Source organism: Xylaria bambusicola, assembly GCF_022495145.1.
Source record: "Xylaria bambusicola strain CBS 139988 unplaced genomic scaffold F5B22scaffold_68, whole genome shotgun sequence".
Classification (NCBI taxonomy): Eukaryota; Fungi; Ascomycota; class Sordariomycetes; order Xylariales; family Xylariaceae; genus Xylaria; species Xylaria bambusicola.
In genome coordinates this window covers 98506-113703 of record NW_025953621.1, presented here as the reverse complement: position 1 = coordinate 113703, position 15198 = coordinate 98506, and the positions used below count along the sequence as shown (strand labels likewise).

The 15198-nt window shown below is 49.2% G+C and overlaps 6 protein-coding genes across 6 annotated transcripts; 3 read left to right on the top strand and 3 right to left on the bottom strand.

Annotated features, from left to right (window-relative positions):
* Positions 1-810: 810 nt before the first annotated feature.
* F5B22DRAFT_495743 (dynamin family protein) lies at positions 811-4460 on the bottom strand. The gene is made up of 6 exons (XM_047972399.1): positions 4080-4460; positions 3380-4030; positions 2557-3216; positions 2041-2487; positions 1354-1939; positions 811-1206 (listed from the first exon to the last, which is right to left on the bottom strand). Exons 1-6 carry the CDS (start codon positions 4258-4260, stop codon positions 1086-1088), a joined length of 2646 nt encoding a protein of 881 aa, XP_047825985.1. The 5' UTR covers positions 4261-4460; the 3' UTR covers positions 811-1085.
* Positions 4461-5429: 969 nt separating this feature from the next.
* On the bottom strand, positions 5430-6593 carry F5B22DRAFT_651424 (PAP2 superfamily protein; the record flags this gene model as incomplete). Its single annotated transcript, XM_047979460.1, has 3 exons — positions 5430-5696; positions 5863-6450; positions 6528-6593. 3 exons carry the CDS (start codon positions 6591-6593, stop codon positions 5430-5432), a joined length of 921 nt encoding a protein of 306 aa, XP_047825984.1.
* Positions 6594-6985: 392 nt separating this feature from the next.
* F5B22DRAFT_495694 (uncharacterized protein) lies at positions 6986-9172 on the top strand. Its single transcript, XM_047972398.1, has one exon. The coding sequence runs from the start codon at positions 7201-7203 to the stop codon at positions 8908-8910; it is 1710 nt and encodes a 569-aa protein (XP_047825983.1). The 5' UTR covers positions 6986-7200; the 3' UTR covers positions 8911-9172.
* On the bottom strand, positions 9114-10012 carry F5B22DRAFT_639700 (dienelactone hydrolase; the record flags this gene model as incomplete). Its single annotated transcript, XM_047977754.1, has 3 exons — positions 9114-9434; positions 9504-9888; positions 9963-10012. 3 exons carry the CDS (start codon positions 10010-10012, stop codon positions 9114-9116), a joined length of 756 nt encoding a protein of 251 aa, XP_047825982.1.
* A 2633-nt stretch (positions 10013-12645) lies between these two features.
* Positions 12646-13023, top strand: F5B22DRAFT_651420 (uncharacterized protein; the record flags this gene model as incomplete). Its single annotated transcript, XM_047979459.1, has 1 exon — positions 12646-13023. The coding sequence occupies one exon, from the start codon at positions 12646-12648 to the stop codon at positions 13021-13023; it is 378 nt and encodes a 125-aa protein (XP_047825981.1).
* Positions 13024-13597: 574 nt separating this feature from the next.
* On the top strand, positions 13598-15020 carry F5B22DRAFT_661058 (uncharacterized protein; the record flags this gene model as incomplete). The annotated part of the gene is made up of 3 exons (XM_047980340.1): positions 13598-14338; positions 14436-14612; positions 14704-15020. The coding sequence occupies exons 1-3, from the start codon at positions 14053-14055 to the stop codon at positions 15018-15020; spliced, it is 780 nt and encodes a 259-aa protein (XP_047825980.1). The 5' UTR covers positions 13598-14052.
* Between the last annotated feature and the right edge of the window lie 178 nt (positions 15021-15198).

Sequence of the window (15198 nt, the reverse complement as noted above, 5' to 3'; positions counted from 1 at the left end):
GACACTCAACATCCTCCTCCACCGTCCAGAGTTGAACTCTCCCAATGCCAATATCCGAGAAAGGTCCTCGAACATATGCATGTCTCATTCCAAGAACGCCCACGACATATCCTGTCTGTACAGCAAAACATCCCCTCATCGAATAATGACGTACCAGGTCAGTTATTGTATCTTTATAGCGGCCACCGCCGAGGTAATATGAAACGACACGAGCCGATGCCGCAGCAGCCTAGAGATTGGGAATAACGATTCGTGCCCTCGGTGATGAGACCAAACACACGCCAGTAATCGTAAGAAGCCTGCATACTATATGACGACAGCTAGCAACCCAGCATGCCATTGCCAAGCCAGCTGAACCTTCGCAACCAATTTCTCCGATGGCTTCGGAGCCTGCCGACATACCTGAACCCTGTAGTTTCGTAGATACTGTACTACCTCGGGAAGGGGGCGCGCAACCAACAAATCTGTTTAACACATCAAGCCCCTGGAGACTGTTTGTCGTTTTGATGGGATCAATACTAATGCCGGTTTCCATCCAGATGCTTCTCCTCGAGGGTATGGGATAAATTAACTACGACCAGTTTTAGAATCTTGAAAGGGATTAGAAGCAGGATGTACAAAATTCATCACCGTAGAGGAGTTCGGAGAGAATATTAGCGGTACTATGGACAAAAACACACTGTCATTTGCTTTTGACTGATCTCCAGCTCAATCCTATATAGCTATCATAACAGCTAGTTGCACAAATCCTCTTTTGCTCACTCCTAAGTTCTCGATCATTCAAGCTCTGCCAGTCAGAGGTCCCAGGGGGTTAAACGAGGGCTGTAGTCGGTACACACAAGTTCCAAGATTTCGCAAGCAAGAAACAACCAGAGTACTCAAGGAATGCAATTCAAAAACCGTCATCTGCCATGTCATCAGAATCAACAACCGTCATAGAACGAGCTGGGCTTTGCAGCCCGTTGATGCTGTTCATAGCTTGTGTGAGTTTCTCCAACTCGCCCTTGAGTCTTTCACGCAAGCTCGCCGTTTTATCGTCCTCTTCCATGAGGTGTGTATACACGCTCGGTCCTGTTGAAGTACCACTATAAGACAAAGCTTTCAGATGCTTTATTAGGGCTAAACTTACCAGATTGGCTAAAAAAACCAAGTTTGCGATCCATAAACATGTCTAATGCGGTACTGCCAATTTTTCGAAACAAGAAACTGTTGCACGTAACGTTAGTTTTGTCATTTCGAGCGTGGTTGATAGTTCTTCGAGCAACTAGTACAGCAAAACCGCAACCCATGTAGGAACCTCTGTACCCTAAGATTCGGCCCAGAAGATAGATATATGTGACTTGGAGTACTTACGAATTCACATTCATTGTTACTCCTTCGACAAAACGGGCGGCAGCAGTTCTATAATACCCCCTGACGAAGGCCGCGACCTCAATTTCGGTATCGTATGGATCACGCCCTAACTTAGGAAGTTGATGACTCAATATCTTGGCTTCCCTATCCTTCTCCTCGTTCGTCATCTCTTCCAGCTTCTTAATGACGTACGTCCACTCTATTAACGCGGCACCTTTGAGCCGAAAGATGGCCCTTGCTCGTCGGAGCTGCTCAAGTTCTTGTGCCCGGTATCGAGTAAACGTATCTTCGTTCAGAACATACATTTGGTATGTTTCTGAATCATAGATCTCCGACAGTCGTCCTCTTTGATCGGCAACCAGTTCATCGATGAACTCTTTGAGGTTGCCCTCGCATTCTCTGAATATTAGGCGGCGTCGTAGGACACCAAGCGAGTCTTCAAGTGCTTCATGGGCCATGGTTTCAAGCAGCTCCGCTGTCTTATCTATGTACTTTTCCAGTGGCCCATACCATTTTTTTACTGCATCAAGGCAAAGACTTTCCCGTACTTCGTCAGGAACCAAATCCCGAGGCATTCCAGGACGTTCTATAGTAGGGTTAGTCAATCATTACTGATCCAAACAGGGGTTTGGTGATCGTAGATGTAGCCGAAGCTTATGGGTTTACAGGAGGATATTTCACACTTACGCTTTTTTGCCACTTGACTTCGAATATCGCGTATGTCCATCGCCAACCTACCAAGGTTACGGAAGCTCGTAAATGGACCAAGGTCCACCGTAGGCCCAGTGCTAATGACTGGTGACGCATGAAACACACCACTACCAGTAAAGCTTTCATTCTTCACCGGCGTAGCCGGCACCTCGTCAAGTCGAGGTCTTTTACTAGGCGTACCCCGCATCGTCGAATCAGATGGCCGGGGTCTGCGAGATGGGGTTACCGCAGAAACTTCTGTGTCAGCATCAGACAGATCAATGGTCTGTGTTGTGGGCTCTTTGACACGACACGTCGGCTTGATCTGAAAAATGATGTCTCTAAACTGATTGTTCAATGTGTTCCATTGAGACGAGAATTCTGAGTCTTTGATGGCGGTTTTCATCCGACCAAGGAAGTGATATAGGGAGCTTTTTACTTCGTCTAGATCGGAATTAGTATGCATAGATACAGAATCCTTATGGAAAATTGAGGGCAGGTACTACTACTTACGTTCAACGTTATAAGGGATTTCCGGAAGGCCTTCGAGTTGCTGTTCAATTTCTCTCAATCGCGTATATAATTTGCCTTTGATTGTGGGGAGACTTTTAGCAAATGCATTGCCGAGCTGAACTGAAATATACTCAGATAGCAGATTTACACCACACCGATCTTTGAACTTATCAAACTCAATCGGCCATGTGTCTCCCGTCGCCCCTTCACGAGCGAAGAATAGCCGCTCCCACGTACTTGCGGATTCAAGTGTTTCGCCTGGTGGTCGAGACGTTGCAAAAAAGCCGTGCCCGACAGACTGCTTCTCGCCATAAAACATTTGAAGCCATTGTGTCTTATTCTCCGGTGCCAGTTTGTCAGCCTTGGTCATTATTCCAATAGTTCTTTGGGCCGCTTTGGCCTCTCTGATAATGCCCAAGGAAATGGAGTTTTCAGGATCGTGGTTCATGGGCAAAGCCCACATTATTATTGCACCTTCCCGCTTGATATAATGACTGGTCAAGTTGCGGACGACTCTGACTATATATTCATCTTCCTCCTGATCCGGAGAGAGGAACACTCCTGGGAGATCATAGAATGATAGTCCGGGCAGCTCTGGTCCCTTGATTTCAAGGGAAATAATATTAGGAGAGAACTGTGCGCCTGAATTCCGTGCCGCTTCTGTAAATTTGAGTTTGTCAACCACTACAAGTCTCACTAAATTTCAGGATGTAATGAAAACTGGATTTCGAAACTGGAGCTCTCCAGTGATGATTGCCTCACCAGGGGCACATTCGTCGCAGTCAAGGTAAAAAATATGTATATAAGAAAAGGTAGGGCTTACCCGCAAGGTCTTCTGTCTTGGCAATCGCTCCCTCACCAGGTATGTATAATTCATGATCCGTTCCCGGGTTGAGAATGGCAACCTGTGCCCATCTTAAGACATCTTCAATCTCAGACGGATCAAAGATCGTTTTGAAGATTTTATTGTCTCGATGTGATTTCTTAACCCAGGGAGGAAATGGGTTATTTGCTGTAACATCTGACTTCTTGATCTTGCCTTTTGGTTCGAAGTCATAATCAACTTGTAAAGCCACTGTGCAAGACCAATGGCCATTACTGGCATCAATCAGTCTAATGTGGATTGGGCATCGCGTGCCTACACCTGCACTGCAGGGTAGATCTACTCTTGCCAGTCCAGACATAAGGCTCGACTTGCCAGCTGATTGGTCACCCACGAGCACGAGTTCTGGTAGTTCTGCTACGTGAGATACGCCGAGTTGCTGGAGACTCCCCACTGTATTGTTGAACTCCCTCAGTTTTACACCAATGTTAGTGAATGTAGGGTGTGAGAAACTTGTGTGGGCAAAGCTCGTGTCCGCAGCTTGAGATGCCAGAGGGCTTCCGCCCAGATCATTACCCCCACGCAATCTGCGTTCAAGGTAGATAGGCTCCCCATCGTCGTCATTTGTACGATGACGGGTTTCTGCTGAAGCTTAAAAGGTGTCAGCAGCATCCTGTAGAAGATGACGGGGTGCACTCACGCGCATGCGATCTGATGAACGAAACAGTGACGGACTGCGTGTCAATTGTGTCTTCAATTCGAGTCATCTTGGAAGGTGGGCCCATGTTGTTTGAAGGCAAAGACGCTGGTGCTGGTACAGATGTCGAGGTTGACGATGGTGATCGATCGCAAGGTTCCTTTTTGATACCACGCCGAGTCATCCTGACCTCTAAAAACAATGCAGGCTGTGAGTATCGTGACAGAATTACTGCATATACCTGGAAACAAGCAACGGGAAAGGGGAGTGAGGCAAGATTAGATGGTGTAACAGGCAACGCCGTCGAGAACAAGATGCGGAGATGACAATATGCTTGTGTGTACAGACAAAGTTGTGAGGAAGGATAAGAGGAGGGCTAATTAGCTTGAAACGGACATTGGGAGAGGTGGGTAATCAAACCTAAGAAGTAGGAGGGATGAGAGTGTAGATATGGAGGGAAGCTGGAGCTGAAGGTGGTAGGTGATGTAGATGGAGATGTTGTAGGGAAAGCAAAGGTGGGAGGAAAGGAAGTGAGTGAGTGAGTGAGTGAGTGTACCAAAGTCTCGACCAATTCTCAGGCAAGTGTTAGTTGAATGCCCGTACCTGCCGCTTGATCACTATCTGAATCTCGAGGGGAAGGCGCGGGACCTGGAGTGGCTTCGGGGCAAGTGGCATCGTCCAAGGGGGGGCTGGCGTTGACGAGTGGGGCGTGGATTTGGTGTGAGATGATTGGCTGGCATCGCCTAAACAGGAATTCACATCATCCCATACAAATTGTGTGTAGTTCTGTGAAGATCGCGTGCACTTGTGCATGTCTGCGCAAACTGCCTCCATGTGGTCACAGTGGTGCCACGATACAATGCGTACCTGCTAAGTATTCCTAGGTATATGTACACTGTGTGCCTCTGAACTAAACAGTACCTCGGTACATAATAGTTATGTACCCGGTGTATGTAGGTTGTCAGTTAACCATGGGCCAGGACTTGAAGTTAAAGTTGAAGTTGTTATTCAGGTAGGTATTTTCCAAAAACATCATTCCATGTATGTATGTATGTACCTTGGGTCCTAGACCCTTTGACGGTCGAATTAGTAAAACACCACTCCACAGTCACTACCGTATGTGTATGTGCAGCGAAATGTGCATGATGATTAGGTAAGCATGCAGGGAAAGAGACAAGTATGGGATATCCCAACAAGGCACATGTTCAATATACAAAACCCAGTGCCATCACTATCGTGGTCGAAATATTTCAAGCCAAAATGTGCGCAAATTGAAGCACCATTATATTTCCAGTAGAATCAGTAATGGAAGGGTGAACAAGGCTCATGTCGGCAGTCATCTGGGGGTCTATGTTAGCCATGAACTCTTCCTAAGTTGACCATTTCGTACCCAGCACTGCGACCCAAGATAGGACCACCACCCTCCTCCTCGTCTCGCACCCGCTGCCAGCCTTCTCCATCTTCGTGTTCTATCGCTGGCGTAGGATAGGGTTCATGGCAATCGCGGCTGTTTAGCCTCGGCCAGTATCGACGATAACTCCACAATGCCACAGTAATGCCCAAAAATGAACCCACACACACATCATAGACATCGTGACGATAGTCCTGGCATCGGCTTATCTGCATTGTTCTGGATTAGATTCCACTAATTTGAGCTCATCCTGTAGTGTCCATAGAAAGCTGCCAGAATGACTACTACTTGAAAAGAAACGGCCAATGGAAAGTCCCGAATTATCTAGGAACAAACAACAGGAAAACAAAAGCGTCGCGTAAGAGCATCACTCACAGCAATCATTGCCGCTCCAACCAACGGTGCTAAGCACACCAAAGACCGTCCAAGTCCCTTCTTATCGCGGAATATCCTCAACTGGCCGGCCAGGAAAAAAGATAAGTACCCGAGTCCACTGAATGAAAAGCTAGAGTGACCTGACGGGAACGAGCGCCATCCGTCGTGCAGGGTGTGATGATTGGTCTCGGTACAGACGTCAATACTGACAAGCATGTCTGGTTTAGTGCTGGGCGCCGGCTTGCAACGAGCGATAAGATCAGGGCGCGGCCGTCCAACCGCATTTTTTACAATATCGGTAAGAAATGAAGTCATGATCAAGGCAATGGCAAGGCCGAGGACGGCATTGTGGTGTTTATGAAACGAAGCGCGAGTCACGCTGTTGTAGACAATGACGAGAACCAAAGGGACGCATGCAGCATATACGATGTTAAGCCAAACAGGCACCCGCTCTATCTCAGCATGAGGAAAGGCAATGTTGAGGTTGTTGATATAGAACATGCGATGGAAGGGTTCGACGAAAAACACCAGGACCAGGTATGCTGCTAGAAGAGCGCCGAATCCTAAGTAGTCGGGCGCATAGGAATGCTGCCGCATACAAAAATCACAATTAGCTAAGGGGTATTCCAGATTAAGCAGGAGACATCAATAGGTAAGGCCCTTACTGTCCAAAATCTAGCCAGGGGCGTCGCAATGCCCGCATCGCGAGAATCGGGATTGCGCGGAGCCATTGTCACGAGTCACCTTCTGCGTACAGCCCTGAAGAGATTCCACAGCATGGTTAGCCGGTGCGAGGCTGGTGTAGGCAGTCAATAGGCTCCCAGAGCGCGTCAATAGAATATTCCTCTTCCTCGATGACGACAGCAACCAAGCTCAGACTGAAGTTCAGGCTGTGCGACCTACCAAAGCAGGCGAATTGCCGATGGAGAGGGCACGCGACAGTGGCAACCAAGCCAGGTCGTTGGTTGAATGCTGCACTCCATACATAGATACTCTTGGCACTGCTGAAGGCGACCGTGGAGTGGCTGCCAGCTGTCAACAGATGAGCCGGCGCATGGTGCGAAATGCTGAATGTAGTCATTTCTTTACTTTAGGTAACCTGCCACTCGCTCAGTGCGAGAAACCTCAGTCTTATTTCTTAAATAAAATAATTACCAACTTTTATTTTTCCATAACCATACAACAAAAAAGTCCGAGTCATGTACTCTCTTTAATCTGCCGATAGCTAATATTTCCCTATCATACGCTGCGTCGGATCATTTTTGAGATAACCGCGTCATTCCCAATCCTCACCCAAATGGACTTGCCCGTCCCGTCCCGAAACCATCATCAATAAAGATGCTGAAATCTACATACAAACCATCCGCCAACTCGGCGCTACCGCCATTACCCCCTGGTTGGACAGCGCACAAAGCTCCCACAGGTCACACATATTATTACAATGAGTCCACGAAGGAATCGACTTATAAACGTCCCGGCGCCGACGCGTCACTCGCACCGCAAACTCAAAATCCACACACGAGCTTCTTCCAGTACTCAACGGTACCTCAGCTCTCCGATCCAGCTACTGCCAACGCCTTCCTAGCTCAGTACGATCCCGCGCGGCAACGCGACGCGCAAACCGCCAGCCAAAGTAGAAGAGGGGGTAACCGCGGGCACAATGATGGAAGAGACCGCCCACGACCTCAACCTATTGACAAGCCCAAGTCCAAGGTTGCTATACCAGGATGCGAGCCTTGGATTCTTGTATATACCAAGTATGGCCGTCGTTTCGCGTACAATCCCGTCAAAAACGCCAGCTACTGGCGCATCCCCGAGAAGATCATGCCAGGTGTACTTGAACTAGACATTAAAGGAATCAAGAGAAAGGCCGGGGAACCTGACACAATAGATGATCCGGCACCGGTCGAGGTGACCTCTCAAGAGCCAGAGCGTAGTGAAAGAGAAGAACTCGAGGAGCAAGCCGATTTTGGTTCTGACTATGAAGAAGTGGAGGTTACGGACGATGAAGATGCTGGAGAAGATGGTAATGATGACGAAGAAAACTCCCGCGCGCCTAAACGCCAAAGGACCGAAGAGCCTGCCGATGATATGCCCGTCGAATTTAACGAGAGCGATATCGCCTTCCAACTGCAGGCAATGGGTGAGGAGTACGGGTTAGACCCTGGAGAATATGACGATGGCGATCCAGAGAACTGGCCTGAAGGCGCTGAAGGCATCACCTTTTCCGAGTCCGACGCAATAGAGCTCTTCAAAGATCTCCTCAATGACTTCGGTATTAACCCATACTCATCATGGGACAAACTAATTGAGGATGGCCGCATTTTTGATGATTCCCGATATACAGCCCTTTCCACGATGAAAGCGCGCAAGGAGGTGTGGGAAGAATGGAGTCGAGAGCGCATTCAAGTGCTCAAGGAACAGCGTGCCAAAGAAGAGAAGAAGGATCCCAGAATACCCTACATGGCCTTCCTTCAACAAAAGGCTACACCAAAGCTGTACTGGGTAGAATTTCGAAGGAAATATAAGCGCGAGGCCGCTATGCAGGACGCCTCACTGGGCGACCGCGATAGGGAAAATCTATATCGCGAGTACATAAAAAGGCTGAAGCTCCCACAAGAAACCCTCAAGAAGGAACTAATCAGCCTCTTGAAAGAGATTCCCGCGCGTGATCTGAACAATAAAACCCTCATGGAAAACCTCCCACGCCAATTACTTGCAGATGTGCGCTACATCAGCTTAGATCCCAAGACCCGCGACCCCATGTTGGACGCCTACATACAAAGTTTAGGTCCGCCCCCAGAAGCCAACGAGACTGATGAAGACGAAGCCGCGAAAAAGGCGAGAGACGAGCGTCGTAAACGGGAAAAGGCACTGGCCGAACGCGAGCGTATCGTGGCCGAGGAGAAGCGCAAGCAGAAGCGACAGCTGGAATACGGCAAAGCAATGTTACGGGAAGAAGAGAGGGAACTCGAGAGAGCCAATCAGGTGGGGAAGAAAGGTCTGCAGAGTCAACTTATAGCAGCTCAGAAGGATGCCGCACTCTGAAGCCCCTGACTATTTTACACCCAATTTTAGGAGAGCGGCAGGGTCACGATCATATTTAGCGCAGTAACTATATTATAATACTAGTCTGCACTACGGTCCCTCGTGGTCGCGATAAACCGTCCTTTCAGGCCTCGCCCAACCGCAAGCTGCTCGAGACGTGTTTCACTTTATAATCTTTTTCGGATGGCAGTCTCATCGTCCAGTCATAGGAGGAAGTAGTCGAACCATTGGACAGCCTGTAAAAAGGCCTGTTCCTTGGCGAATTTCTCGTCCTTCTTAGTGATATCACTGCGCACGGCGAAGCCGTGCACGACACCCGAGTACAGGTTGATCTGGTAAGGCTGGCCGACTTCCTTGAGGATCTCCTCGCTGCGATGACGCTTCTCGGCGGGGAAGATCTGGTCGGTCTCGGCAGCAGCAATGGAAAGCGGTCCCTTGAAACCACGGAGCTCGTCCTCGTCGACGAAAGAAGGGTGGGCCATGTAGCCGACGTTAATGCCTTTGTCGAAGTGGCGCGCAACGTACTACTCAGAAACAATGGTTAGATAAAATCTTACTTCATTTGACTTGGAACCGCAGAGAATGTTACATGCCTTGGCGCCAAAGCAGTAGCCGACGGAACCCAGCTTCTTGATGCCCTTCTCGGTCTGAAGCCACTTGATAGCCTCGACAACAATGGGGTCGACGTGCTCCTTGGTGTGCGGGTTTTTCCCGTCTGACCCGTTCTCGAGCCACTTGAAGATCTCGAAACCGGCGGGCGGGTTCAAGGACACGGGGTCGCCGTTAAACAGATCGATGATGAGAGTAAGGTAGCCGTTTGCGGCGAACTGGTCAGCTATCAACTTGCTGTTCTGCCACAGCCCGATGACGTCTGGGAGGTAGAGAATGGCGGTGTCTTTGTGCGCCTTGGCCGGGTCGGGGGTCGCGAGGTACGCATCGTGCTTGCCGACCTTGATATCGGCGCCAGTTGGCTCGCCGCTGTCGGAAAAGATTGCATTAGGAAAAGAAACATTCAAAGCTAGCTGAAGAACAAAAGAGCTGACTTGACTTACTCATGCTTGACGCCAACAGTGCAGCACTTTCCGGGTGGGTTAGAAGCCATTTTGCTTGAAGTGATATGATGATGATGGTGATGATATGTTACAGTAGATACGATGCAATTCAACAGGCCGAGAGGTCCGGTCAGATTATATACTAGAACTATCTATAACTATAGCTACTGCTACACTAAGAAGCCTATCGGCAATTGTTACACCTGGATATTGAGGGGTCCTTCGACGCCGTCCTGGTCATCGGCCGCATAGGTTTAGAGTTCACCCCGCGCGTGGTGATTACTCACCCAATGGGACGGATGAATTGTGTCATGCCGCACTTAGGGAGGCAATTTTTTCCCTTCCTAGCAGTTTAGTACAGGCTCGTTTACCATTGTCGGTTAGGTCGTCGAGCCCCTCAAGGGAAGGGCCCCAGGCAGAAAGCTTGTTCTCGTAGTGTACTGAGCAGTCTTGTAGTAGTAAGGTTACACGTTGGTATGAGCTTACTTTATCTTGCATGGTGGCTGCAGATATACCTGCATAATTGTCACTTCTCAGAGTAGGCGTCAACGGTGTTGCCTCACTCCGTAGCAATATCCCGCAGTAATAATCGGACATAGGACTCTTGAGACTCCTGTTGATGGCTCTCACAAAATGGCATGGTAGGACAAGAAAGCCGGCAAAGAGTCACTTTCTACATCCTTCTGCCTCTTTCTGCCTCTGGCTCGGTCGAAGGTCTGCACTCCGGGGAACATAGCTTGCGAAGAGCGCATCTGGGCCAATCGTTTGGGATGCCCAAGCATGACTGATAATGCATTGTATTATAAAACTGCTGCAGTAAGATAGCCTACCTCATTAAGCTGAATTTTGATAGGTAGGCAGGGCTGTTAAAATGTAAAAGGTGACGACGGGCTAGCAAGAGACGTTCCGCGATCGCACGCCATGTTCCGAGGAGGTGGCCGGCACCTGAATTAATGAACAAGCCACTTGGCAGGAACAGCTGTGCATCACTCCTCCAATCTTCTGAATCATATCTTAATTCTTGAACGGGTCGTGCGATGCCGACCGGTGTTACTATGCCGTCTGAACATCTTCCGTGCGAAAGATTTGATCTTGGTCGATAGCGTCCTCGGACTCTTTGCAGCGGGCCGGGCCGTCTTTGGCAATGGCAGATCCTGTGCTTGTACTTTAGAATTGGTGCATCTTATATGTATAGTCGGCTTATCGCAGTCGGAGGGAGTTGCATTTCGCGATCGAGGGAGAGGGGATTTCTTAGGGCTGGTTAAGTGTCGCAGGAGTTGCACCGGGGTCCTTGGGGTTTCTGGCCGCGGCTCCTCCTTGATCAGAGAGATCTTTGGAGGTACGGGCTAGAAGTAGTTCACAAGTCAAATAATCAGCCTCCACCCGCCGCAGTTAACTATAATTATTTTGATCTCTTGTTCCCTACCGTCGGTGGAGATGCGGCTTGCGGTGTGCGATTGAACAACTTCAAACATTTCTGGTCCTCTCGGGTCAATGCAGGTCTGACTATTGTCGAATCGGATCTCGAATTGCTCTCTGGTTCCCCAAGACCGGTGTCGTAGGGATGCGTGCTCTTCCCAGGTTCCGGGGCCGACCTTCTTTTGAGCCGCTGCAACAATCTGGTGCGGGACTTCCATCGCCACTTGAACCTTGGGATCCGCAGAGTCGCTCGAGACTCGACCAATGTCTGCTGAGTCGGCCAACGATGTCGATAGTCGATTTTCGACTTTGTCTTCATCCGCTTTCCCATACCGCCGTTACGCTACGGGTCGGGTTTGACATGACGCTTTGTATGTTTAGGATAGTTATCATCACGAGTTGCTTTATTAAATGTATCAAATCTGTGCTGGTGTTGTCTGCTTTACTACCTCAGGCAAGGCGATCGTGGCTGCCGCAGCCCCTCTGAAAGAATCGTAATTGCCATTTCTACGCACTCCCTACGTACATAGTAATCGCTACCTACCCAGATACATCATGAACAGCCGGAAGGTACCTAGCTTCTGCATGTGGTAGATAGTACCTAGGTATACCGAATAATGGAAGTCACAAGATGTCTAGATTATCTGAGGATCAATTGAGGATTTCCATCTCAGGCCTTGGACTCTGTTACACTACTAGCGAGTCGAAGGCATCAAAGTGCGAACCTATAATTGATAAATTGACAATGAGAGCAGCGATTTGGTCTGAATAGGATAGATTCTCAGGCGGCTAACCCAGCCAGCCAGGAAACAGTCCGTGGTTCATTCGTATGCACCTTACATTCAACCAGTAACACAAGGTAGTCGGCGTTATGAGGTCTTATCTAACTGTCGGTGCTACTACTGCAATCCAGATGTTCAGCATTGACTATGTTCTGGTATGAATAGCTATCAAGTCCTAACTGGAGGGAATATAAGGCGGTGACGGTCGCCGGTGATGAGTCTGGCTTGCCGTGTGAGTCAAGCCCGATATTACTTCCAACAACTTCAATACATCGTGTAATGACTCGCCTTATGTCAACGGGAATTCTATCAACATCCATTCTGTCTTGTGAGCTGATGGTAATCATGCATTATCGTGGCGGCCAGGATTGAGGATTAGAACTCCGGACATCATCTAACATCAGCAGTACACAATAATCGTTCTCACGACGAGGTTACGCTCGCGACCTAATCTCCTTAAAGCTGTCAGCAACCCTGGCAAGATGGCAGTTGAGGTGTCTGCAGAATATGATCTGCTGATCATAATCGACGCGACAGCGTCAATGCACCGGTTCTTAACCGCACTGACCAAATCCCTTCCAAAAATCATCGCCATATCAGCCCTCACCAGGTCCTTTTCTCGAATTGGGGTCCTAGCATACTGCAGTAGTAAACCTATCGAGTGGTCGGGGTGGTATGGTAAAGATGGGGCAATTGATCGTGACACCTTGATGCAATTCGCAAAGAGTCTCCAGGCAACCAAGACAGCCTTCGCGTATGCATACTCTGTTATGCGTTCAGAAGCAAAGACAATCATCCTGTTCTACACCGATGCGCCTCTCCACATGCTCTGGACAAGAGGTTGCAACCCTGAGGGGTGAACAGAAGTCCCTCTCGGCCGGGGAATATGGGAGAGATAGTGCTCTCTTTGCGGATTGGCAGGTCTTGTGATTATCGTATCCTTCGGAAGCTAGGCCGGGCGCTCACATATCCAACCTATGTCGACTCCGAGGGTGAACTGCCTGCCCACATCAGAGCCGCGAGTAGACGAGTCCCAATGTTACCACTGGCGCTGGCACAACCAGAATACAAACGAGTATTCTGCCAGTTGGGAGCTTGGCTGCAGATTACCCCGGGTGGTTATCTTTTTACTCTACTCTGGCGAATTCTGTTACACCTCGTTTGCCCGAGAACTAAACTCGCGGCGCGGCATTGATTGCCGCATTTAGCATTCGAATGGGCATGAAACCGTTGAGGGCGGCGGCAGAGGCTGAAATGCTTGCTTGGTGCGAGAAGTGGAATAATTTTGAAATACCAGAGACGTAGAATGTCAATTGCCTATCCCTTATCCTTGATGCTGACAGGGACCCCGAAGGACGCCGTGCACGAGGCGAACTACAAGACGGCGCCGGATAATTCCTTAGCGAAGACGATTGCCAGCTTTTCCAGCGCTTGGTTGACTACAGTCTACTTAAATTCAAAATGGCCACAACACACCAAGCTCGCATCAGTTAGCAGCCTAAGAAGAGTAAAGTCTCCATAGGGCCATTGATAGTTTGCAAAGAATGTCGATATCCTCGTTCCGTTACAATTATGGCGCCGGGGGTATTTGTGGCTTCTGTATCGGAGATCCAGACGCATATTCCGCAAAGCCCGGAGAAGAGAGTATCCGATCAAATGTGACCATGGATAATACGGAAAACAGCGAGGCTACCTGGGTCGAGTGTAGCATCTCAGATTGCCATGCACAATACGTTGTCTAGAACCCAGAGTTAAATAACCGTCCAAAGTGCCATTGCTGTCGAGTTTCAGGAAAACTCAAGGAATCTACATGTACAGAGTCCATTGCGGGAGAAGGGACGTCTGCTCAAGTAGCACCCTGGATAGAATGTACGATCTGCCTGAGTCGGATGATTTGGCCGCACGAGTATCGCCCTACAAATCTATCAACAGCAAAGCTCCGGTGTCCAGCGTGTTTGTCAGGCCGTGATACCATCATCGCCGTCGAAACAACAACCAGCCAATTAGCTTGTGAAAACGGCACGGCATGGCTTCTACGAAATACGGACAACAAAATCCCAGATGCTCTCGTCGACCGCTCATTATACAAGACAGTGATGGCATCTGGAACAGAAGATTTTGTCACACTAGTTGAGATAATACCACCGTCGGATACAACTGAGCTCAAATATGGCGGTAAGCTCGTCCACAACACGACAGAAATTAAATCTGCCCTTTGGGGCTAGGTTTGTGCCCGGCGCACCGAAGGCTGAACGTGTAGTCTCTGCTTCAGGGCATTCAACAAACGGAACCTACGCTCAGCCTGTGGCCGCTCTGGATGCCAGCAACCGACATGTGAGAAGTGTCGGCAGGAATGGTATGGGATTAATCGACGAGGAAAAACCATTAATGTCGCTGCTCTTTGCTGCCCTTTTGCCGGCGCCAACCAGCTTCTCGAGCGGTGTCCGGGGTTGCAAGAGGCCTTGCATCTCTCGGGAACCTACGCTGTGTTGTCGACGGAGCAGGCACGTGGATCTACGGTACCGCTAAGCGATTCATAGAACGCACGTGTGCACAGGGTCCGCCGCCTGAGCTGGATGAGTGGAAGTGCGAGGCATACGAGGCGTCCGACGTGCATACTGTGCAACACGTCCGCAGCTGTCCCGTGTGTGGGGTGAGGACGGAGCGGACGGGAGGATGCGGTCATATTGCTTGTCCGGTGCCAGACTGTGAAACCCACTGGTGCTACTTCTGTGGAATCGCGGTTCATCCAACGCAAATCTATGACCACATGGCCGACGAGCATGGTGGCTGGTACGGAGCCGAGTACGAGTATTCCGACTCCGACTATGATGACGACAGGGAGCTCGGCTTATAGGAATTCAGAGCTCACAATCTTCACGCTTAGACTAATGACTATCATATAATATTACGCAACATTATGATTGTCTACCCCAGGTCGGTGACGGCCCCTATCTCACAGGCGTAAATACCTACTTAGACATACATATGAATATGTATGTCTCTGCCTGTTACGTTCATGCCTATCTGCGTTT

Bases quoted from the DNA above. Each gene is read 5' to 3' on its own strand.
- F5B22DRAFT_495743 (XM_047972399.1), bottom strand. From the start codon at position 4,260: ATGACTCGGCGTGGTATCAAAAAGGAACCTTGCGATCGATCACCATCG. The intron at 2,488-2,556 runs GTAAGTAGTAGT...ATTCCGATCTAG, and splicing joins AATCCCTTATAACGTTGAAC to ACGAAGTAAAAAGCTCCCTA. The intron at 1,207-1,353 runs GTAAGTACTCCA...TACGTGCAACAG, and splicing joins GTAACAATGAATGTGAATTC to TTTCTTGTTTCGAAAAATTG.
- F5B22DRAFT_495694 (XM_047972398.1), top strand. From the start codon at position 7,201: ATGCTGAAATCTACATACAAACCATCCGCCAACTCGGCGCTACCGCCA.